General features: G+C 37.5%; 1 protein-coding gene across 9 annotated transcripts in view; it reads right to left on the bottom strand.

Annotated features, from left to right (window-relative positions):
• Positions 1-24,818, bottom strand: part of LOC111550158 (cadherin-like and PC-esterase domain-containing protein 1) — a 304,071-nt gene that overhangs the window by 35,079 nt on the left and 244,174 nt on the right. For 7 of the 9 annotated variants that reach the window (XM_026454346.1, XM_023223426.2, XM_023223430.2 and 4 more), the window contains one exon: positions 18,434-18,606. In XM_026454346.1, the coding sequence (XP_026310131.1) occupies positions 18,434-18,606 (173 nt within the window). The remainder of the gene's footprint in view (positions 1-18,433; positions 18,607-24,818) is intronic. The other 2 variants (XM_023223424.2, XM_023223425.2) reach the window with 1 other exon arrangement.

The raw sequence follows: 24,818 nt of genomic DNA, 5'->3' as shown, positions 1-24,818 counted from the left end.
TGCATTCAACATCTGCTTTTTCTTATGTTAGTCTGTCTGCCTTGAAAGTTCTTCCCTCTGTAACCCCACTTGTCACCCTCCAGACCCTGTGTGAATGCTGTCTCATCCAGTGCCCCTAGCCACAATTACTTTTGCTGTTCTCTTTGATTTTATTACATTTTGACTGCCCTTACAGATTTTACAGAAGCCTCATGAAATTATGGCTTTTTGTGTCTGCATCTTTTTTCTCACAGCCTATCAAGAAATATTTGAGGTCAGAGTCAATTTCTAATTCTAATTTTCCCCTATAGTTGCATGCATGCACTTTAAAAATAAGTAGTGACTTGAAAGTCAAAGGGACTTTTGTCATAGACAATCCCTTCTAATGTCTTTGGATAAGATTTAATTCATTCTTCAGTTTTTTTCTTTCTTTTGAGATTTCTCTTTCCATTAGTCATGCACATGTTTTCTTCTGACTTTAACGGCAGGCATTGCCATCATTTCTCAGGTATTTCTGTATTTGTCCACCTGCAGAAAATTTAGTGAGAATCTGCAAAAGTTTAAAGTCTTTCCACGGTAAGTGTATCCAAGTAGCTGCGTGGAGAAATCCAGACAGCTTCTCTGATTTGCCTTCAGCTCAAGTAGTGTAATCCTAAGCATCATTAGGCTACCCCGAATAACAAGATTTCAAGGACTCACTCATAGATCCTCTCAGCCAGGTTGCATTTGGAGCAATAACATTCCAGTGTAATAAAATAGTTGGTGAAATAACTTGAATTTCTTCTTTCTACATTCAACTTTTCACTATTTACGTTTGATTTGCTTGCCTACATTTCTGATTTTTAAAGAGGAACATTGTATAATTAGGAATGCTCTTAATTTTAGATATCAGCAGTTATGCAACTCCATTAGTATTGGTTTGCTAGGGCTGCCATAAGGAAGTACCAGAGGCTGTGTGGTTTCAACAACAGAAATTATTTTTCTCATATTTCTGGAGGCTAGAAGTCCCAAGATCAAGTAGCTAGTAGGGTTAGTTCCTTCCAAGGCCCTCTCTGGCTTGTAGGTGGCTGTCTTTTCTTTGTGTCTTTCCTCTGTTTATGTCCTAATCTCTTCTTAAAGATCCCAGTCATATTGGATTAAGTAGGCCCCATATATAGGACCTCATTTTACCTTAATCAGCTCTTCAAGGGCCCTATCTCTAAATACAGACACATTATGAGGTACTGGGGGTTATAATGTCAATGTATGAATTTGGTGGAGGGGATACAATTCAGCCCTTTGAGGATACAATTCAAAGACCTTTGAGATGTTGTTTTAAACTAAATCGCCAGTATGGGTTTTTCTCGTAGTTTCTTTTCATTTCAGTATCAAGGTGCAGTCCCTCCTAGGGTATCCCCATGCAGCCAGCAAGCTCCCTACATATCTGTATTGTGGGCTATGCTGAGCAATACAAAGGCTGAGAAAAATCAAAGGAGGTATACATTACTGAGAAAAACAACAACATAATTCCTAGATTTCCAGTATTTTCTGTGTGTTTATATGTGAAAAGGCAGCCCATCAAAGCATGCCAGCAGCACAACAGTCCTGTTTCGGAATTCTTAGGTACTATTATTTATTAAATAGATGATTTTAGACAAATTATGTGACCTCTCCAAGGGTTCATTTCATTATATGTGCAGTGGGGAGAAACAGAGCTCCATGTTGGAGGACTTAAATGTGATTTTAAATACTTCTTATATTCTTGGCACAAAATGTATGTATGCACAAAATGTAAGCACAAAATGAACGTATGCCACCTTGTGAGGCACTTAAAATTTGTTAGCTCCTCTAGAGAAAATGGCAGCAAAAATAGGAAATGTCTAAGTCACAGCTATTTCTCTCCTGCCCTACCAAACCTCCTCCTGATCTCCAGCAGGACTTGAAGGGTGGCTGGAAAGTTCTGTATGGAGGACTGGAAGAGAGATCGCCAACCTGAGCAAACCAATGCTCTCAGAATGGATCCCAGGTGACCCCATTGCTGATTAGTGACTAGCAAGAGCTACCTGAATGGGAGAAGGAAGCATCACCACTGTCATTCGCACGACAAGCTCTTCTAAGTCGCAAATATCTCAATAACAAATTTGAATCTAGCAGACATAGCTCTGGGATTTCTAGAGGATTATGTTATTCTAGTGCCTTTCCATTCATGAAAGATGGAAATAATAAAGTATAACTACAATGAAAATTCAGTTGTAATTTTAATATTGATTGTTCTGTTGGAAAAGCAATTTTTGTAAGAGATTGATATTTCTAACTACAAGATGTCTAACTTCAAAATGTCAGCTTTTTAATGTGCATATCACACAATTTGAAAATGCTGTCAGGAATTGGCAGAGACACAACAACAAAAAAAGAGAATTTTAGACCAATATCACTGATGAACATCAATGCAAAAATCCTCAATAAAATACTGGGAAACCAAATCCAGCAGCACATCAAAAAGCTTATCCACCATGATCAAGTGGGCTTCATCCCTGGGATGCAGGGCTGGTTCAACATACGCAAATCAATAAAAGTAATCTGTCATATAAACAGAACCAAAGACAAAAACCACATGATTATCTCAATAGATGCAGAAAAGGCCTTTGACAAAATTCAACAGCACTTCATGCTAAAAACTCTCAAGAAACTAGGTATTGATGGAATGTATCTCAAAATAATAAGAGCTATTTATGACAAACCCACAGCCAATATCATATTGAATGGGCAAAAACTGGAAGCATTCCCTTTGAAAACTGGCACAAGACAGGGATGCCCTCTCTCACCACTCCTATTCAACATAGTGTTGGAAGTTGTGGCCAGGGCAATCAGGCAAGAGAAAGAAAGGGTATTCAATTAGGAAAAGAGGAAGCCAAATTGTCCCTGTTTGCAGATGACATGATCATATATTTAGAAAACCCCATTGTCTCAGCCCCAAATCTCCTTAAGCTGATAAGGAACTTCAGCAAAGTCTTGGGATACAAAATCAACGTGCAAAACTCACAAGCATTCCTATACACCAATAACAGACAGAGAGCCAAATCATGAGTGAACTCACGTTCACAATTGCTTCAAAGAGAATAAAATACCTAGCAATCCAATTTGCAAGGGATGTGAAGGACCTCTTCAAGGAGAACTACAAACCACTGCTCAGTGAAATAAAAGAGGACACAAACAAATGGAAGAACATTCCATACTCATGGATAGGAAGAATCAATATCGTGAAAATGGCCATACTACCCAAGGTAATTTATAGATTCAATGACATCCCCATCAGGCTACCAATAACTTTCTTCACAGAATTGGAAAAAACTACTTTAAAGTTCACATGAAACCAAAAAAGAGCCCACATTGCCAAGACAATCCTAAGCAAAAAGAACAAAGCTGGAGGCATCATGCTACCTGACTTCAAACTATACAAGACTACAGTAACCAAAACAGCATGGTACTGGTACCAAAACAGAGATATAGACCAATGGAACAGAATAGTGCCCTCAGAAATCACACATCTACAACCATCTGATCTTTGACAAACCTGACAAAAACAAGAAATGGGGAAAAGATTCCCTATTTAATAAATGGTGCTGGGAAAACTGGCTAGCCATCTGTAGAAAGCTGAAACTGGATCCCTTCCTTGCACCTTATACAAAAATCAATTCAAGATGGATTAAAGACTTAAATGTTAGACCCCAAACCATAAAAACCCCAGAAGAAAACCTAGGCAGTACCATTCAGGCCATAAGCATGGGCAAGGACCTCATGACTAAAACACCAAAAGCAATGGCAACAAGAGCCAAAATTGACAAATGGGATCTAATTAAACCAAAGAGCTTCTGCACAGCAAAAGAAACTACCATCAGAGTGAGCAGGCAACCTACAGAATGGGAGAATATTTTTACAATCTACACATCTGACAAAGGGCTAATATCCAGAATCTACAAAGAACTTAAACAAATTTATAAGAAAAAAATCAAACAACCCCATTAAAAAGTGGGCAAAGGATATGAACAGACACTTCTTAAAAGAAGACATTTATTCAGCCAACACAGGAAAAAATGCTCATCATCACTGGCCATCAGAGAAATGCAAATCAAAACCACAATGAGATACCATCTCATACCAGTTAGAATGGCAATTATTAAAAAGTCAGGAAACAACAGGTGCTGGTGAGGATGCGGAGAAATAGGAATGCTTTTATGCTGTTGGTGGGACTGTAAACTAGTTCAACCATTGTGGAAGACAGTGTGGTGATTCCTCAAGGATCTAGGACTAGAAATACCATTTAACCCAGCCATCCCATTACTGGGCATATACCCAAAGGATTATAAATCATGCTGCTATAAAGACACATGCACACGTGTGTTTATTGCAGCACTATTCACAATAGCAAAGACTTGGAACCAACCCAAATGTCTATTGATAATAGACTGGATTAAGAAAATGTGGCACATATACACCATGGAATACTATGCAGCCATAAAAAAGGATGACTTCATTGACTTCATGTCCTTTATAGGGACATGGATGAAGCTGGAAACCATCATTCTGGGCAAACTATTGCAAGGAGAGAAAACCAAACACCGCATGTTCTCACTCATAGTGGGAATTGAACAATGAGAACACATGGACACAGGGTGGGGAACATCACATACTGGGGCCTGCCGGGGGTGGGAAGAGGGGGGAGGGATAGCATTAGGAGATATACCTAATATAAATAACGAGTTAACGGGTGCAGCACACTAACCTGGCACATGTATACATATGTAACAAACCTGCACGTTGTGCACATGTACCCTAGAACTTAAAGTAAAACAATAAAAAATAAATAAATAATAAAAAAAAGAAAATACTGTCAGGAATTAAAGAGTGAATTATTTCAGTTATATGATTCCTATTCAATCTCTATATCTTTTAGGCCATTCAGTTTGGTAGATTTTTAAAAAGGAAATTTGCAGATTATTTGTTTTAAGGAACAACTTCTGTTTTGAAAGGCCTAGAGTATCATAACAAATATTTATGACAGACATACAATTTATAAATAATTCTTTCTCTCCCCTGTGAAACTTATTGCCTTACATTAGCATGCATGGGTATTGTTTCTTTTTTGGATAAGCAAAGAGAAAAAATGTGATGTGGTTTTAAACACAAAGATATGTTTAGAAGAGTTTTGCGTCTGTTCTACTCCCATGACTCTGCATGCAGTGTGAGCTATCACAAAGTATACAGGAGTTGGTATTTTCTCATTCTTTTTCATAGCATCATGAACCATAGGAACTAAAAGCAGGTAATATTCTTAGGCTCTACAAAAGCTTGAAGCTTGTTTTTAAATTGTTATGTTAGTCTGTCTTGCATCACTATAAAAGAATGCCTGAGACTGGGAAATTTATGAAGAAGAAAAAAGATTTATTTGGCTCACAGTTCTGCAGGCTATAAAAGCATGGCATCAGCATCTGCTCGATTTCTGGTGAGGTCTCAGGAAGCTTTTACTCATGGCAGAAGGTGAAGAGGGAGGAGGCACATCACAGGGCAAGAGAAAGAGCAGGAGAGATTCTGGGCTCTTTTAAATGACTAGCTTTCATGTGAACTAACAAGCAAGACCTCACTAATTGCTGTGAGTAATTACTGTGGGGAAGGCACCAAGGTATTCATGAAGGATCCATCCTCATGACCCAAACAACTTCCAACAGGTCCCACTTCCAGCAACGGGGATCACATTTCAACATGAGACTTGGGGGAAACAAACATCCAAACTATATGAATAGGCTTATTATAAAATTGTTTAATTATCTTTGTTTTTATTTCCCATTTCTGAGTTGCATAATCCCTGTATTAGGTGAGATAAGCTAAGTGCTGTAGCAGATAGCGCAAAAAAACTTATAATAGCTCAAACCCAATTAAAGTTTATTTCTCTCTCAGAAAAACAGTCCAGGTGATTCAAGGCAGGCTTATGTGCAGGGGTGGGGCAGGGAGGTCATTTACGGTCCCAGGATGACTGGACTGTGTCTTCAATTATGGCTTCTAGGGACTCTCTGGATGTTGACACCCAACCGAAGGAAGGAAAAAAGAAGCTGTCAGATTTTCTACGGGCCAGCCCTGGAAGCTGGCCACATCATTGCTGATCACATTCCACTGGTTAGAACTCAGTCTCATGGCCAAATACCTAATGTCAGGAGACACTGAGAAATATAGTCAAGTTGTATGCCATGGAGAAGAGAAACTGACTTTGATGAATGCTTAGCTATTCTCTACCACATTCTCTTACATGCTAATTCTTCCTGGGGAAAAACTAAACCCTCTGTTCAGATTTTTCCACCTATGAACTAGCAGAAGTGGGAAGTATGTAAAAGGCGAAATTTTAATTTGTGTGATGCCTGAAAGGTCTTTTATTTTGAGAAGCTGGTTTCCTGAGATGAATACTATCAAGAAACATCACTTCTTACCAATACCATTTATTGGTAAAAATATAAGCAAGACTTTGGGAACTTTTAATTTAAATGTACAATGAAACGATTTTTATCTCATTTTGTTTCTTCTTGAAGGGAACTAACAATGATAATACTTAGACTTTTAAATATTTTAATCCATAACCTCTTTTCTCCAGCATTACCAAAAGTAACCAGGACAGAGTTAAAGAAACAAGTTAGAAGTAAAAGGCAATTTGGTGGCTATGTAGGTTGAATCAATACAAAGGTAGTTAGCTTCTCAGAGTCTTCTGATCTGTTGTGGCAGGAAGAGAATTGGATACATGTAGTATCAATAGATAAGATAATAAAAAGAAAAAACTTAAAATCATTTTCCTTTTTCCTTTCTTTCCTCCTGCATCACATCAGTTTTATCACCAATATTTACAGAAGTGGTAGCATTTCTCTGGATCTAATAAAGTGCGTGTAGATTTCAACTGAGCCTAGTTAACAGGAACCCACTAGAACCTTCCCAAAGGGGAAGTTATATAGGAGTGCAGTAAGAGCTAATTGTCCATGAATCCAGGTAATGCCTGTTTACCGGAGAGCTTTCACATTGCTATAGAAAAGGGAAATAAAAGTGAGGTGAGGAGGAGTCTTATTTGTTACATCTAGTCCAGAGCCAAGCATAACCCATATGTTTAGAAAGCTCTACAGTGATTCTGATGAGCCCTAAGGTCGAAAACCACTGATCTCCTAAGAGAAACACGCATTTCTAAATGATGAAAGGGGTGGTTCAGTTGTAATACAAAGCTGAGGCTGGTCAGCCAGCTAATGACATTTAGGTCATGATGAAAACCTAGCTCAACAAGGCATCCCTCTGTCAAATGTGATGTGGTTACAATAAATGTTTTCCAATTGTGCATTTTAATTAAGTTGGATGTAGATGAGCAAGCAAATTGATGTTTGCAGTCAAAAACAAATAAAAGACTGACACTTAGGCAAATCACTCTCAGACATAAAGTTTGGTGGAAAAAAAAAAAAAGACCGAAGCAAGCAACTATATAACATCACCTAGGCATAGCTCTTCTAGCTGCTTGAAACAAAATTATTTGTCTACATTGCCATTATCTCTGGACTGTTGTAGTATTTATTGAATGCTGAAGGAGGGCATCATGTGTAAGTCATCATTTCCTGGTAAGAATGAGTTGCACTCTTTCCTTGTATCTGACCGATTTACTGAAAATCACAGGCAACAATGAATTACATAACCATAATGGAATTCACATATTAGTCAGAACATATTATTATAAATTAGCCACACTTTGAAAATTTAAACACCTTTAAGTCCAAGACACTACTTAACGTGAAAACATTACTTAAAAATTTAAGTTACATTCCCTGTTTTAACAGCTGAGTTTAAATACTTTTTGTAAATATTGCCTTTTTATATTTCCCTTTCTTAATTGCACTCCCCTCTCAGATATTTTATTACTGGTTTAAATTCTGAACTGTTTTCCACTGACAAACAAAATAAAGGCTTGTTTAATTCAGTTAGGTCAGGCTTCTAAGTTTTTACAGTTGTAAATTTGATTTTCATATTTCTAAACTATTTCCTACATATTTCACCCTGTGGTTACAAAATTATGTTCTCATAATTTCTGTGTTCCATTCAGCATTTGTAAAGAGGTGGGTATCTATTTAAAGAAATGTGTGAAAGTATCATTGAATATATAGCTTCCTTTTTTTCAATTGATTTTCCTTTAATTCAACACAATTGTATATCACAAAACCTATGTACATATACAAAAACCTACAAGTGAAATAAATCTGTAAATGAAATTGTTTGGATACATTTAGAGTTCGAAAGTGACCCATATTCACCTAATGTTCAGAGGGGAAAACTTGTTCCAACTTTCCACCCAAGATCAGCCTCCTGTTCATGTTGCTGCAATGAAGACAAATGACTGAGGTATATAAAGTATGATCCTGCTCACAGGCCATTAAGTGTGGTTAGATTCCTGGTCAAAATTACTATAAGCTTGAACATCTTTTCAGATCTCCACTGATTTCTGTATTGTTCCTTCCATATAGGCAGGTGGGCTTCTATTTGCAAGTACAGTCTTGGCATTCATCAATGTAAAACAGTAGGAAAAAGATATAAAAGGTCACAATAACGACATAAGGAAATTCAACTGAGAGAAATTACTACTTGGAGATTCTAAAGAAAGCAGAACACTATTTGAAGACCTAACTTTCTAATAATTCTCAATGCCCTGGCCAAATTCCATTGCCTTTTAATTCAATTCTTCAGAGAGAGACAATTCACTTTAGTATGTTCCCAAAGAGAAAAATTACAGGATGGTTTTGTATATTTTTATTATTCTCATGGAAAGTAAGAAACAGATGTACCGGGAAAACCCTTTGCTCACCTACTCCTATTCGTAAGTGAAGCTTTCTTAAAATAAGTGCTAGTCATAGTTGTATTTGTGAATGTTTACACAATTATCTCTGTGTTGTGTGGAATATGAGTGTATGCAACTGACTGTTTATGGCTAACTCCTGTGATTCTGAATAAAAAAAATATCTTTCTCAGGCTCTCCCCTCTGCATTTCCACTGCCTCTGCCTTGGTTCTAATTTATACAACCTTTTCAAATATAGACTGTCAGATTAAGAAAACAATGCCCACACATTGTAAAAATGAAAATCATACAGAAATATTTAAAAATATCTCTTCATGCTTAACCAACTATGCTTTACCACCCAAGCTGGCTTCATGGGCATGTGACCTGGATGGTCTTCCAGGGCCACATGCTTTGAAGGGTCTTATGCTTGGTTCATTGCTCTTCTATTGTCTTTTTTCCCCCAAACTTCAACTTTTATTGCAGATATGGGGGTATGTGTGCAGGTTTGCTGCGTGAGTATATGGCGTGATGCTGAGGTTTGGGATACGGATCCTTGTCATGCAGATAGTGAGCACAGTACCCAGTAGGTAATTTTTCCACCTATGGCCCCTCCCCTTCGTCCCCAGTAGTCTGTAGCACCTATTGTTCCCATGTTTATGTCCATGTGTGCTTAATGTTTAGCTCTCACTTACAAGTGAGAAAATGTAGTATTTTATTTTCTGTTCCTGTGTTAATTTGCTTAGAATTATGGCCTCCAGCTGCATTCGTGTTTCTGCAAAGGATGTGATTTTGTTCTTTTTACGGCTGTAGTATTCCATGGTATGTATATATGTACCACATTTCTTTATCCAGTTCACCACTGAAGGGCACCTAGGTTGATTCCATGTCTTTGCTAATGTGGTGATGAACATACGAGTTCATGCGTCTTTTTGGCAGAACAATTTATTTCCTTTGGGAAGGAAAGAAATAAATAAATATACCCAGTAATGGGACTGCTGGGTCAAATGATAGCTCAGTTTTAAGTTCTTTGAGAATTCTCCAAACTGCTTTCCACAGTAGCTGAACTAATTTATGTTCCCACCAATAGTGTGTAAGTGTTTTTTTTGCTCTGCAGCCTCTTCAGCATCTGTTGTTTTTTGACTTTTCAGTAATAGCCATTCTCATTGGTATGAAATGGTATCTTATTGCTGTTTTCTTAAAGGATTTTTATAGCTTGAGGTCCTACATTTAAATCTTTAATATATCTTGAAATAATTTTTGTATATGGTGAAAAATAAGGGTCCGGTTTCATTGTTCTGCATATGTCTAGCCAGTTATCCCAGCACCGTTTATTGAATAAAGAGCCTTTCACCATTGCTTGCTTTTACTGGCCTTGTTGGAGATTAGATGGTTGTAGATGTGCAGCTTTATCTCTGAGTTTTCTATTCTGTTCCATTTGTCTATGTGTCTGGTTTTCAGTCAGTACCATGTTGTTTTGGTTACTGCAGCGTTATAGTATAGCTTGAAGTTGGGTAGTTATGTCTTTGGCATAAGCTTTGTTTTTTTGCTTAGGATTGCTTTAACTATTAGGGCTCTTTTTTGGTCCCATATGAATGTTAGAATAGTTTTTCCCAATTCTATGAGAAGTGACATTGGCGGATTGATAGGAGGAGCATTGAATCTGTAATTTCTTTGGGCAGTATGGCGATTTTAACAATATTAATTATTCCAATCCATGAACATGTAAGGTTTTTCCATTTATTTATGTCATCTCTGATTTTTTCAGCAGTATTTTGAAGTCATCCTCATAGAGATCTTTCACCACCTTGCTTATCTCTAGTCCCAGGTATTTCATTTTCATTGTGGCTATTGTAAATGGGATTGCGTTCTTGATTTGACTCAGCCTGGACATTATTGGTGTATAAAAATGCTACTGAGGTTTGTACATTGATCTTGTATCCTAAAACTTCACTAAAATTGTTTATTAGTTCTAAGAGCCTTTTGGCAGTCTCTAGGGTTTTCTAGGTGTAGAATCATACCGTTAACAAAAAGCGATAGTTTGACTTTTTTTCCTATTTTGATGCCATTTATTTCTTTCTCTTGCCTGATTGCTCTGGCTAGGACTTCCAGTACTATGTTGAATAGGAGTGGTAAGAGTAGGTATACTTGTTTTGTTCCAGTCCTCAAGGGGAATACTGCCAATTTTTGCCCATTCCATATGATGTTAGCTGTGGGTTTGTCATAGATGGCTCTTATTATTTTGAAGTCTCTTCTTTCAATTGATGCCTAGTCTGTTGAGAGTTTTTTTATCATGAAGGAATGTTGAATTTTTATAAGAAGCTTTTTCTATATGTATTGAGATGATTATGTGACTTTTTGCTTTCATTCTGTTTATGTGGTGAATCACATTTACTGATTTGCATACATTGAACCAGCCTTGCATCCCAGGAATAATGCCTACTTGGTTGTAGTATATTAACTTTTTGATGTGCTGCTGAATTAGGTTTGCTAGTATTTGGTTGAGAATCTTTGCATCTATGTTCATCAGGCAAACTGGCCTGAAGTTTTCTATTGTCATGTGTCTCTGCCAGATTTTGGTATCAGGCTGATGCTAACTTCAGGTAATGAGTTAAGGAGGAATCCCTCCTCTTTGATTTTTTGGGATAGTTTCCGTAGCATTAGTACCAATTCTTTTTTGTACATCTGGTAGAATTTGACTGTGAATCCATCTGGTTCATGTCTTGTTTTGGTTGGTAGGTTTTTTTTTTTATTACTGATTCAATTTCAGAGCTCAATATTGGTCTATTCAAAATTTTGATCTCTTCCTTTTCAATTTTTGGAGTTTGTGTGTTTTCAGGAATTTATCCATTTCCTCTAGATTTTCTAATTTCTGTGCATAGAGTTATTCATAGTATTATTCTCTGAGGATCTTTTGTATTTCTGTGGAATCAGTTCTAATATCATCTTTGTCATTTATGATTGTACTTATTTGGATCTCTCTTTTTTTGTTGTTAATGTAGTTAGCAGTCTATCAATCTCACTTATCTCTTTGAAGAACCCACTTCTGTTTTCATTGATATTTTGTAAGGATTTTTACATCTCTATTTTGTTCAGTTCTTCTCTAGCATTAGTTATTTATTTTTTCTGCTAGGTTTTGGGTTAGTTTGCTCTCTGTTTTCTAACTCCTTTAGGTGCAAAGTTATAGTTTTAATTTGAGATCTCTCTTTTTGATGAAGATGGTTAGTGTTATAAACATTCCTTTTTACACAACTTTAGTTGTGTTCCAGATATTTTGGTAATTCAGTTCCTATTTTCATTAATTTCAAACAAATTTTAAATTTATGCCTTAATTTCATTCTTCTTCCAAAAGTTATTTGGGAGCAAGTTGTTTAATATCCATGTATTTGGGTAGGTTTAAGATATCTTTTTGATACTGATTTCTGTTTTTATTGTACTGTGGTGTGAGAATGTGCTTTGCATGATTTAATTTTTTTTGGAATCTATTGAGATGGGCTGGCTTTAGCTCAGTGGTTACTTTGGCGATTCCTTGTTGGAATCTATTGAGATTTGCTTTATGTTCAAGCGTGTGGTCAATCTTAGGATATGTTCCATGTATAGATGAGAAGAATATATATTCTGTGGTTGTTGGGTGGAGTGTTCTGTAGATGCTTATTGGGTCCAATTAGTCAAGTGTTGATTTTAAGTCCAGAGTTTCTTTGTTAGTTTCCTGTCTTGCAGGTCTGTCTGATGCTGTCAGTGGGGTGTTAAAGTCTCCCACTATTATTGTGTCTAAATCTGTTCATAGGCCAACAAGAATGTGTTTTATGAATCTGGGTGCTCCAATATTTGGTGTGTAAATATTTAGGATAGTTAAATCTCCTTGTTGGATTTACTCTTTATTATTACATAATGCCTTTCTTTGTCCTGCTTAATTTTTATTGGTTTAAAGTCTATTGTATCTGATATAAAATAGCAACTCCTGCTCTTTTTTGTTTGTATGGTGTACCTTTCTTCATCCCTTTACTTTGAGCCTGTGTGTATTCTTACATCAAGATGGGTCTCTTGAAGACAGAAAATGGTTGGGTCTTATCTTTGTACCCAAGTGCTACTTGGTGCTACTCTGTGCATTTTAAATATGTCATTTAGCCCATTTACATTTAGGGTTAGTATTGATATGTGAGATTTTGATCCTGTCATCATTTTATTAGCTGGTTGTTATATAGACTATATTGTGTAGTTGCTTTATAATGCCAGTGAGCTATGTTCTTAACTGTGTTTTTGTGGTAGCAGGTGCTGATCTTTTAATTCCATGTTCAGTACTCCCTTAAGGACCTCTTGTAATGCTCGTGGTCTATTTGAAACAAATTCCCTCAGTGTATGCTTATCTGAGAATGATTTTATTTCTCCTTCCCTTATAAAGTTTATTTTAGTGGGATATAAAATTCTTGGTTGGAATTTCTTTTCTTTAAGGATGCTGAAAATTGGCCCCGAATCTGCCCTGGCTTGTAAGGTTTCTGCTGAAAGGTCTGCTGCCAACCTAATGGGGTTCCCTCTGTTTGGGACTTGACTCTTCACTCTAGCTGCCTTTAAATTTTTTTCTTTTGTATTGACCTTAGTGAATCTGATGAGAATGTTCTTTGAGGATGGTCGTCTCATAGAATATCTAGCTGGAGTTCTCCATATTTTTTGAATACATATGTTAACCTCTTTCATGAGATTAGGGAAATTTTCATGAACTATATCATCAAATGTATTTTCCAAGTTGTTTATTATCTCTCCCCTCTCAGGAAGGCCAATGAGTTGCAGATTTGTTCTCTTTATATAATCTCACATTTCTTGGAGTTTTTGTTTAATTTTTTAAAATACTTTTTTCTTTATTTTTGTTTGAGTTGATTCAAAGAACCAGTCTTTGAGTTCGGAAAGTCTTTCCTCAGCCTGGTCTATTCTGTTATTAATACTTCTGATTGTATTATGAAATTCTTACAGTGAATTTTTTCAAGTCTAGAAGCTAAATTTGAATCTTTCTGAAAATGGCTATTTCATCTTTGAACTCTTGGATTATTTTACTGGATTTCTTGAATTGAGTTTCAACTTTCTATTGAATCTTGATGAGTTTCTTTGACATCCATATTCTGAATTCTATGTCTATCATTTCAGTCATTTTATACTGATTAAGAAACATTGCTGGGGAGCTAGTGCACTCATTTTGAGGTAAGAGGACACTGGTTTTTAAATTGCCAGAATTTTTGGGCTGATTCTTTCCTATTTGGGAGGGTTAGTGTTCCTTTAAATATGGTGTGAGTTGAGTATAGTCACTTGGTTTTATTTCTGGACGTTTTGAAAGGGCAAAGGCTCTGTACAGCATCTTTATTTGTGGCTTAATGCTTTTTTTTTTTTTTTTTTTTTTTGGTTTCACAGGGTGCTATATTAGCAAACTCTTTTTGGTGTGGCAGTTTGGGCTATGATCCAGTAGATGGCATGTAAGAGTAATGTGTGTTAGGCCCTTACTCAGCCACAGGGCTCCCCTGTATTTACTCAAGTTTCCAGCCATGCTTTGCAGGACAGTGCGGAGAGAGGTGACTTCCTCTCATTAGTTCTACTCCTACACCTTTGGGAGCCCCCTTTAATCACTGGTACTGTGTCTGCATTTCTTTTGTTACGTGATCCAAGCTGTGGGGCTCCCTGAACAGAGGCTCCAGCAAGGAGATAGGCCACATTCCTTCCAGGCTGGTCCTGTGGAGGGAGGCATGCCTTGCTCCTGTTCCAGCCCATGAAACCACACATCTCATCCCTCTTAGTGCTCTGAGAGTGTGGGTTTGTTTTCCACTTGAGTGCTGGCCACAGATCTTGGCTCAGCACTCTTGAGCTGCACACTGCAGCCTGGGACACCAGGATCAGCTAGTGGCTCTATCCTTTGAACCCTTGGAGTTAGGTTCCACGTGCGCTAGGGGATCTAAAGTGCTCCCAGTCCATCAGGAACATAATCAGGTGGAGCAAAGCATCCAGCTGTGCAGTGGAGGCTGCTGTGCACATGTTCCTGCAGAGAAGCCAGGCAGGGTGTGGAGGAGGGCCTGCAGAACAGATGTGCCCCAGTCCCATGGGGAAGTTGACTCCATTTTCTTCTGGCCAAGCAGTAGGCTGGGGCTAAAATTTCTTGGATGGAGATAGGGAACCTTGCGGGGATGGGTGCCTATAGCCAGGTTCCGCCAGAGATGTGTTGTGCACTAAGGCTCCTGTTTCTGCACTGGTTCAGGTACCATTTATATCTACTCTCTGGACAGACTCCCCTGTCAGCTCAAATGTCCATAGGGTATGTTGGGTCCCCTGTAGCCAGGAATCCGGAGGTCCACAGCAAGTGTGGGTAGTCCCACAGTTCCTTCACTCACCCATTCCCCGGGACCCATTCAGGCCTGGGAACTAGCCGCAGTGATTGGGTACCCTGGACAGGGTTACCAGCCTCCTCCCTCCTCAGCCTTAGCATCTGTGTTGCCATCTGCTCTTTGCATTTTCTCTCCAAAGATATGTCCAAATGTTGGTTTACTTGAAACTTTGATCTCTCTCAGGCATTTCTTGGCTATGTCACTGGCCCTCGTGTTCACCTTTTGTTCTACTGGTGTCTTGAAACTCTTAATAAATTTTGAACACAGGATCCTGTATTTTTATTTTGCATCCTACCCCTCTCCTATTCCTCTCCACCTATGAAATTACTCTTAAGTGTTTGTTACTTCAATAAATTCTCTATGTATGTAAACATGTTTGTAGGTATGCACTGGTTTTTACATCAATGGGATTATTCTGGATATCGTCTGTAATTGCTTTGCCTCCTCAATTATGCATGTTGGAATTTTCCCATTACACAGCCTCTGCCTTCCTAGCATCTATTTCTTATTATCCGTAGAGAGCCTCCATACTGCTGTGGCATGGCCTTTCTAGTGCTGATTATGCCACTTCTCTGTTAAATATGGATAATGCTTCCCTTTTGCATACAGAATAAATTAGTGTCTTGATAAATACATCAGGCTATTTAGACCTATTGGCAGAGTGCTGGCAAATTTGAGTTTCTGAGCATGCAAGTTCTGAAGAACACCTACAAACTAGGAGAGTCACAAAGATAAGCCCCTTTGCTGTGCAGTGAGCTAATTGGTCTTCTGAAGTCTCATCTAAGCATGGACTTCTATTTTCAAACTTTGCAATATCCTCTCTCGTTAACAGGTATGAAAAATGATCTTTTTTTTTTAAACCACTACTTTGTAGAGTTACTAATAATCAGCCTAGAAATTAGTAAAGGTAATGTTGTGGGCTGAAAGTTTATGTTTCCTTCAAATTCATATGTTGAAATACTAATCTCCAATGTGATACTATTAGGAGGCAGGGGTCTTTGGGAGGTCATCATGTTTAGATAAGGTCATAATGATAGAGGCTTCATGATGGGATTTGTTTCCTTCTAAGAAGATTCAGAGACTAAAACTCTTTATCTCTCTTTGTTGTGTGATGACAAAGCAAGAAGGCAGTCAACAGAAGCCAGGAAGAGGGCTATCCCTAGAACCTGACCATGCTGGCACCCTGATCTAGGACTCCATAGCCTCCAGAACTGTAAGAAATAAGTGTCTGTTGTTTAAGTCACCCAGTCTATTGACTGTATGTTATTATAGCAGCTCGAGCTAAGACAAACAGGGAAGAGGGCCTTTAAATTTTTACAAAGCTGATTAATCTAACACAGAGGGTTATTTTACGGATGAAGAAAATGAGCCCGAGAAACAAGACGTGTCATGTCCAAAACCGCAGGATTTAGTGATGAACTTAAATGAACATCTATTGCTTTTCAGGTTAATAGACTGTGACAGTTTCTTGGAATTTTTCTGAACACTCTAAATTCTGAGGTCAGAATGGTATTCTGAGCTTAGAGAAGTCTGGCTGTATGGCAACAGCGATTGTCATCGCTCCCAGTGCAACATTTATAGGATATGGAGGCTGGATTATCCAAGTTGATGGTTTAAAATGCCTGTGGAGGGCTGGGCACGGTGGCTCACACCTGTAATCCCAGCGCTTTGGGAGGCCGAGGTGGGTGAATCACTTGAGGTCAGGAGTTTGAAACCAGCCTGGCCAACATAGTGAAACCCCATCTCTACTAAAAATACAAAAAATTAGCCAGGCGTGGTGGCGGGCGCCTGTAATCCCAGCTACTCAGGAAGCTGAGGCAGGAGACTCGCTTGAACCTGGGAGGTGCAGGTTGCATTGAGCCGAGATCACGCCATTGCACTCCAGTTTGGGTGACAGTGTGAGACTCCATCTTAAAAAAATAAATGAATAATGCTCGTGGAGTAGCCATTCCCATACATGTATGATTATCAGTGAATTACTCAATCTCTCTGAGCTTTAATTATCTTAATCAGAAAAAAAAAGATATGATAATGTCTACCTTAGCTGTGATTAGGAATAAATACATTTTTAATTTATTCATTTACTCAACAAATATTAAGTTACTATTCTGTGTCAAAAATTATGTTCAACAATGAGATCATGGCAGTGGACCCTGCTCTCATGAAGCTTACAGTCTGGAGGTATTTAAAGTGTAAGAAATCAGTTTCTTGCACAAAACCAATGCTCAATTAATAACACCGCAAAATGTTTCTAAATGATTTTCTTGCCTTCTTTTTTTTAAAAGAGGAACTAACACTACCGATTGATGTTTAGAGATATTCTCAATCATGAAAATTGGAACATCTATATTGAAATCACCATGAAGAAGATGTCCATCTTCCCGTCCTGCCTTTCACCTCCTGTTATTCTTCTTTTAACTATTTGCTAGTAAATTGGCATACCTTCTGCCCAGTGCTTTTTTTTCTATGTGTTTTAATAGAGCTTTGTGAAAATCAGCTTTTGAAATCAGTCTTGCTCATGTGTGAGAGCTTACAAACTGTATAAGGAAATGTCCATCTAATAAAAAGCACTTTGAAAATCCGGTTAAGGATTACTTACTTGATGTTAACCAAGCATCTCAGTCTATGTGCCCATTTTGCATATCCGAGAGTTCTGCCAGACTCTACCTAGTCAGAGCATGCCTAGCAAGAAGACACTGCATGTCCCAGAAATCAGCTTAGAAGCCTCACTAAAGGAAAAATCAGCCTAGTGAGGTCCATGTGAGACCTGCCCAGGAATGTGAAAGAAGATCAGTAAGGTTAGTGCGTAAAAACAATGCCATGCACTTGGAAAGCTCTAGAAGTGAGTCTTGCATGCAGGACCTTTTGATTTCCTGTGCTGAGCTGCAGATGTCTGTTTTCACAGCAGTGCCTGCCAGAGCTGCAGTTGACAAGGCCAGCTGCTCTCAACTGCCAACTGTCAGTTGACGTGGCAAGCTCCTACCAATTTGTGCTGAGAAAACAGCATGGAATCGGGTCAGCATAGGACAAGACTTTAATATCCTCCATCTGTCAAATAGAGTTACTTGGAGAAAACTGAACATTTGGAGCAGGAGTTGTTCAGGCTATTCTATGATAACATCTATACATGATTCAAAAAGCCAAATTGCATTCAGTTAGTTTTCCTCTGCTGTGAGACAGCAGGAATTGGTCTAGTAGATACAACCGTAAGACTTTTAGTACTTCAGGTGGCATACATTAAAGGCTTCCCCCACTAGATCCAGAACCTACCTTCCTTCCTCCCAGGCACTGCTGGAGTTGAGGCTTAGTTAGGACACCATATTGGCAGTTGTGGGGCTGCCAGGTTATTTCTCTCCAGTCACACGTCCTGTTGTCTGAACAACTAAGGCAAGGCACGATCCACTGGCCTGGAATATATGGCAAAACTTTCTTTGGTTCTGTTTCTGCTGATGAAATTATAATTTGTAAGTAACTTTAAAATTCAGCTATGGCACACCATTTCAGAAATTATAGTAAGACCATCCTTATCCTTTAAATCTAGTGGAATAATGAAGGCATGGCTTCCTGCCAACCAAATAGAATAGCAACATTAAGTAATGTTCTGAAATAACACATTTCATGCTGAAATCAAGTATGAGCTCTGTTCCATGAAACCTTATACTTATTAAAAATCTAAGTATTACTCAATCATTGCCTATTTTTAAACAGTACATTGAGCACTTAAGTAGGACCAAAGCATTAATAGATTGGGAGCGTCCCAAATTGGCAATTAGCCTCAAATATTTATTAGCCTAACACATGCATAGGTTCTCCATCCAATAGTATAACAGATCTATTCCCTGCTCTCAAGAGATTTAAGATACAAGAGAACTACTTCAGTATGATAATTTATTATTTTGAAGATTAGTTATTTTTCTTTGATTTGATTGATGGCCTTTTTGGTGTGAATCTCTTCACCTCTTTCTAGCTGTTGCCTGAATTTCTTCATCTGTTAGATGAGGTGTGTACTGTTCTCACATGATTGGTGTAAGGATGTAATGGAGTAATGTATTTAAAACACATTTGCAATATTGTATTTATCTTTTGTTACTAACAGAGTTCAGGTAGAAAGTAGGTCCCAAGCTTTAGCAAATGTTTATAAAATAAATGAATATTCTCTATGCGTTTAAGATCTTTCCTGTTTTATTGATAGAATAACATTCATGCAAAACACTTCAGCTTTTAGTGTGAGTGGATACATTAATGATGTGGTAGAAAAATATAATTTTCTTTTCCTTGTTCATCTTTTCAGGAATTAAGTGTGAACATAGGACATCATATAAACAAATATGGAGTGGTTATTTCTCTCCTTGTCGGAGAACATATACAATGATGCCTTTGATAATCACTCTCCTTACACTAAATATCTTGCTTATGTTACTAGTATATATTTACCCTTCAAAAATGAGGAGCTAAAATATCACTCAGACAGTTCTCGAGTTAGAAAGAAAAAAATTTAAAAACTTTGTCCATTCTGGCTTTGATTAGTGGTACTGCTAATAATGGTATCTGGTGTTATATGAAGTTTAGTGGAAAGGATTTCTGTTTTTAGGAGATGAATATAGTGCATTTTGTATTCATGACTTCAGGGATGTTAGAATTGTGAACGTGTTTGTGTGTGTGGAAATAGGTATAAATAATAAAATATGAAAGAGGATATAGTTTATGGCTCTTACTGATTGACCACAGAAAGAGAAAGAACTGTAGGTGTATTAAGAGAGAGAAACTGGAAGAGATAAAAGAAAATCAGAGGGAAAGGAGATGAGAAAATTATGAATTCCAGGAAAGGAAAGAAAATATACAATAACTTTGCAGGGTACAATGTCAACTGGAAGAGAAATACAAAACCTTCAAAAGGAATGCAGACTCATTTGTTCTTCTTACCACAATTTTTTTCTTTTCTTTGATTTTTACATGTAATGAGAATTCCAGAAAACTGCTTTATTAAATGTCTATCTACTAGGTACTTTCTAAGCAATTTCAGGAATGATAAATTAACCTTTATGTCTCCGTATACATATGACTCTCTAGAAGGATTTAAGTTTAATACAGTAAGTATATACTCTGTTGAAGTGTTAGGCATTACTGGTGTTAAAATATCATAATAATTTTTAAAAAATAGTTAACATTTTTCAGAACCTCCCAAATGCTAGGAATATTCTAAAAACTTTAATTTATCAACATATTTAAACATCAACAACCCTGTTATCATCTCCTTAACCAGGGCTCAGGAACTTGTCTGAGATCCTCTAGTTAGTAGGTGGTAGAACTAGGATTTGAGCAGGGCAGTCAGCTCCAGAGTCCATGCTCTTAACTATAATGCTAAACCTCAAAAATTTATAATCAGGTTAGAAGGTTATAATTTATACATCATATAATAACTATAGCATCATAACAAGCAACACATAATGGAGTAAAAATGTCTGTGTGGTTGTCGAAGAGTTGGGGCTTTGGAGACCACGCACACCTGGGTTCTATCTCCAACTGGCCCTGCAGACCTCAACATTGACTACATATTAGAGTCACGTGGAAAGCTTTTAAAAATTCCCATGCCCACATTGTACCCCAGACTGATTGAATCATAGTCAGTGGGGATGGGGCTCAGGCATCAGTATATTTTAATGCTTCTTTGGTGATTCCAATATGCTGCCAAGGCTAAAACCCACTATTTAAATTGGACAAATTACTTAATCTTTTCATGATTAAATTTACTTCTCTATAAGGAAAATATGTATAACACCTGCCATAGTGCCTGATTCCCTAATAGTCAACATATATATTTTATGTATTTTCCCACCTCTACTCTCAGAGAGCCACAGTTATTCAAAATAGAGAAAGAATCATGGAAGTCAGAGTGTTCCAGAAGGGTCCATGAAGCAGATAAAATGTGAACAGGTCTTTAGGGACAGATAAGATTTGAAGATGTGGAAGGAGTGACACTTTAGGTACAGTGAAGAGATGGGCCTGACGGGAGCGAGACTGAAGAACTGGCTGCATATATTGGAGAAAAAGAGGGTCTGCTATGTGAAAGATGTTTCTAAAGTTTCTGGTTGTACAGAATGGAAGTACTACTAAAAGAAACAACACAGAAAATTTTGGAGATGCTGGTTTTTGAACAGCAAAATAAAGATTATCCTCCTCAAAAGTGCTCATTTTTCCATCCAATTCTCTTTTATAATTTCTTTTTCATTCAGAATATATCTTGCTTTCTAATTCTAATTCTGTTCTGGCAAGCATGGTTTGTCATTAATAACCAACATCCTTCACATCTTTGATGTAGACACAGCCTAAAGTTTAATCTTCGTTGAATTTCTCAAGCAAACTTCCTTAGATAAATGATAGGCTTTCCTTCACAGAGGTTCACATTGAGTGGCTTCGTAGCATCACGTTGGATGGAGTTAGAAGAGGCCTTAGGGTGTGTCCTTTCTCCCTCCCCGCCCCCTCACTTTTTTTTTTTTTTAACAGAAGAGGCAATCTGAGGCCTGAAGAGTTAAATAACAGAAGGGGGGTCATGCTGTTAATGACAGGGCCAGAACTGAGGTCTCTGAGTCTTCAATTTGCCTATCATTTTATCATATTAGGCTAAGTCACCACAAAATAATCAACAGAAAATGAAATACAGCCCCATAGCCTCTTTGGTAGCACTTATAGGAAAACTCACAAACTGATTGTTATAATGAATTTATTTTAAAAAGCTGAATTTATTTAGCGAGTTCCCGTGTTGACAGAGACTATGTTTAAGCAAAGATTGTTAATTTTCTTTCTAATAGGATAATGATACGTTGAGGGCATAAATGTGTCTCTGCTAATGAGATTCTGTTTAATAATCTTTTGAAGGGCTAAGTTTTCATCAGATCTCAGAATCTCAGAGCATATGCATCCCACCCCTACTCTAGACACTCCACCCCTCAACCTTGCCTACAGCTAATTTTGCACAAACTGAGGTCCACTTTGGCCACTTGCTGCCAAGGATGAAGAAACAAGTGGCTAATTGCGTGCACAAAGATTCAAATATGGGTGCAATTAGTTTGTGGGCATGAAATCGCATGCATATAAAAAGGAAGCCTGATTGGATCTCTGAAAACTTGGCCCCAGTGTTTCATACTACTCTATATTTATACAGCCATCACTCTGCATTTTTGCATTGGTTAAGAATTCCTTTTATTTATTGTGAGTTAAATACTGCTTGAAATAGGCATCTGTATAACATCTGCAAAACTGGTGCTCTTGATATTTTAAATAATACCAGCTTTTTGCTAAAATTGTCCAAAAAAGTACCATAAATTCTATGTTATATATTTGAACACTGAATGAATCAAAGCTGTGATTTCTGAAGTAAAGTGTGACATATGTTTTAGGAAACAACATTCTGAGGAATGAAATTGTCTTTTGGGAGAAGTCATTTGATTTATAATTATAGCTCTATATTTAATGCAAGTTAGATTTCAGCCATTTCAGTGAATCAGATTGAATGATACAACGGAGGAAAAAAGGTCAACTCTGGTTTAGCGTTGAGGTGAGACAGGAAATCATGTAAATGTTGGCACTAATTCCTGACTCTGTAATGTTCTAATACAAAGCATTTTTACTTAAGAAGAGAAAATACATCTATATTTTCAATATTAGTGTTAAAGTATAAGTTGTCATAATTCCTTGCTAAAATAAGGTAGGATAATGTTTTTAATTGTTTACATATCATAAAATGCAATCTGAAATATTTTCCTTAAAATTAATTTTCATTCAATGACCACTGTAGAAATTTTAATTTTTCCTAATTAGAATAATTATTTTTTCTTTCTTAAGCAACAGATTTAATTATAGGTTGTATCTTACAGTTAAATTATTTCCTAAAAAATAGAAATCAATTTAAGAATTAAAAAAATACAGTCATTCAAAAGTTTAATGGTTGATGTTATTGAAAATGATATCTTGAGATCAATACATAGGCAAAGCTAAAAAAAAGATCTGGCTTTGCCAAATAACTGTAATGTGCTTTTAAAATAAGATTTTCAAATTAGTCTGTCTTTGGCCATTAAAACTAAATCCAAAGCTCCTAAATAAACTTTCTCCCAATTTGGTCCACTAAAACAACTTCTTTCAGTAGGAGGGAATCCTGCTGCTAAGGAAGGAAATCATCTCTAGCAGCAAATAATACATTCTTGCAGACTGCTATCCTGGCCTCACTTGTTAAGTTTTTGAGTCTTTGGGCCTTTTGGAGCTTGATGATGGGACAGTTGGTTGTCGTGATTGTGCCCTGGCTGCTCATAGTCTTCTGTGGATGGAAGGGAGGTTGGATCTTGGTTTCAGTTCAGCAATCATTTTAAAATCATATATTAGACATTGGAAGATGGATAAGGGACAATCTCTTCTCTAGAGAAGCCTGTAATCTAGGTAAGCCATCAGTAAAAGCATATTGCTCATGCACCCTTGATGTATTAATGAGTACACTGTAATATATATATTATATATATATTCCTATATTTATATATTTTATCAATTATAAAACATAAAAAGAAAAATGATCAGGTAAAATATAAATGCATATATATTTTAATCTTTACCGGCTTTACCCTATGAAGGGCCCTGTGCCACTTCCTCTTCTTCCTGGGGCACATCATTTCATTTTGGAGACTAAGTGAGAACCATGTAAATACTTAACATAATGTGGTAAAGTGCTGTTGTAGACATGTGCCCTGGATGCACTGGAAAGAAGCTAAGCTGGGAATCTGGTGGTGAAAAAAGCCTTCCTGGAGATGACTTCCAGCATCAGAAGTTGGGCAAAGATGGGAAGAGGACTTGTGGGTACAGGGAACAGTGTGGACAAAAACCTGAAGTTCTAGAGGATCACTGTCAACATAGAGAAGCAGAGGCTGGGAGAAGACTGGAAATATAGAAATGGGCCAGATTTTGGAGGCTTCAGATGGTCAGGCTGAGGAGCATGCCCTTGATTTGTGAGTCAATTTGGGGCCTTCTCTAAGGAGGTCTAGCTCCTTAAGTCCCAGAAGCACACTGTTCTATGGCAGCCTCACCCACAATGTCCAGGCACAAAGCCCAACATAAGTTAGCGTACATTTAGTGAGCGAACAGAACAAGCTGCCACTTCTTAAAGAATCCCAGTAAGGTACCTTGAGCTTTTTGTTGAAGAACTTTTGCCTTGGTGCAGTTGCAGTAGGAGGAATAGAATTGTTTTATGAATTCTCATAAATTGTCATCTGATAAAAAATATTTAACCGGACACATCAGTGTCTCCTTTATATGGAAGAGTATATATCTCATTTAGCAGAGAATCACAAATCACACCACCTGACACACCATAATGGGTAAATCCCTCTCCATTCCCTGATGGTAATTTATTATTTGGAACACATGTTCAAGAATGGGGACGTACCCACGTTTGTTAACTGTGCATGGCAAATTGCAATTTGTCCTGCCCATTTGGGAAACTCATTTCCCATTCAAGCTGTGGTGTGAAGTTCACGGCAAGGGTAGAAAAGCTCCTGAGTGTTTTCTCAGACTTTTTAGATGAAGGGAGAATTAGGGTCAGCAGGACAGAGCAGTAACCAGGAAATTTGGAGAAGATGCTCTCTGTTCCTCTAATAGCTTTGAAGGCAATTTT

Source organism: Piliocolobus tephrosceles, unplaced genomic scaffold (assembly GCF_002776525.5).
Source record: "Piliocolobus tephrosceles isolate RC106 unplaced genomic scaffold, ASM277652v3 unscaffolded_41, whole genome shotgun sequence".
Classification (NCBI taxonomy): domain Eukaryota; kingdom Metazoa; phylum Chordata; class Mammalia; order Primates; family Cercopithecidae; genus Piliocolobus; species Piliocolobus tephrosceles.
Note: the sequence above shows the minus strand (reverse complement) of the source record. Positions and strands in the feature narration are given on the sequence as shown.